General features: G+C 39.1%; 1 protein-coding gene across 1 annotated transcript in view; it reads right to left on the bottom strand.

Annotated features, from left to right (window-relative positions):
- Window positions 1-354: 354 nt before the first annotated feature.
- Window positions 355-1208, bottom strand: part of LOC126409167 (complement C1q-like protein 2) — a 7508-nt gene continuing 6654 nt past the window's right edge. The window contains exons 2-3 of the mRNA XM_050075130.1: window positions 935-1057; window positions 355-851 (exon numbers count right to left, since the gene is read on the bottom strand). Of these exons, the coding sequence (XP_049931087.1) occupies window positions 571-851; window positions 935-1057 (404 nt within the window). The 3' untranslated portion in view covers window positions 355-570. The remainder of the gene's footprint in view (window positions 852-934; window positions 1058-1208) is intronic.

Raw genomic sequence — 1208 nt, 5'->3', positions numbered from 1 at the left:
TGCTACCTCAGGTGACAAATGAGGGCTCGGCCAATTAGGTTATTTTGTTGGTATGTCTGTTTGTGCTCCCATCTTAGAAGGCAAATAAGTTTTCTTCTCAAAATGTCAACTTAATTATTTCGGAATAAACAAATGAAAATACAAACTGTGGTTTTGCATTTGAGTAACACTTACGGTATGTCATGATTGTAGCTCATATCAAAATGATAATGAAGAGGACATGACTGTTTGCATTTCATGAATGATTTTAATGATTTAATGATTCATATCAATGGATATACAGTTTTCAATGGACACAATTATGACAGGGATTCCTCTTAACATGCATTATATTTTCATTGTCACATTTTTTAAAGTTGCTAACAGAGAAGATGACAGAGTGGCTGCTGCCTATTAGAGGCTTAAAGCTGATCAATGAAGCTTTAAACACACACGAATATTTTGAGTAACTGTTCATCCCATGCCATTGATTATTTGATTTGTATCTTTATTATTACCACCACCTGCAACAATAATATATGAGTCATATGGCTGACCTCTCCTCAAGGCCGTCTTTGAACTTTATTGATCTCACAGAGGGAACAACAAATGACCAATGAAGGTGCTGAGCTTCGCATCATTGTCAAAAATCCAGGTGTTTCCCAGGAGTCTCATGTACACCTGGTCTCCCACTTCAAGCTGTAGAGTCATGCCATTGGTTGCTGTCTCGTAGCGGTTTCCAGCCGCATGGTTCCACCCAGACACCATGTGTACTCCATTCTTCATCAGATACAACCCCATTGTTCTAGTGGATAGGTGATGTCCAGAGAAGCTGAAGTAATAGACTCCTCTGACTGGAGCAGTGAAAATACCTGAGGATGATCAACAAAGAGAGTAACATCACCATTTTATCTAGAGTCAAAGACTTTATTAATATATATAGTAGTAAGTTTACCTGTCGCAGGGTTGTATGCGCCTGTGTTTGCGTACACGTTCTTGTAGGTCAGTGTGATCGCAGCATTAAAAGGTCCAACATTTCCAACAATGCCGAGAGTTGCTCCAAACGCCACCCGCTTACCTTGAGAGATCACATGAAAATGAGGAGTTATTATAATATTGTGTTTGTGTTGGTCAGCTCTCCCCACTGTGCTTTATATCCAGGAGATACCCTTTAAAATATACAAAATAAAAGGCTGTTTTCTTCGTCTCTGATGGACCAGAACAAACAT

Source organism: Epinephelus moara, chromosome 21, assembly GCF_006386435.1.
Source record: "Epinephelus moara isolate mb chromosome 21, YSFRI_EMoa_1.0, whole genome shotgun sequence".
NCBI classification, from domain to species: Eukaryota; Metazoa; Chordata; class Actinopteri; order Perciformes; family Serranidae; genus Epinephelus; species Epinephelus moara.
Note: the sequence above shows the minus strand (reverse complement) of the source record. Positions and strands in the feature narration are given on the sequence as shown.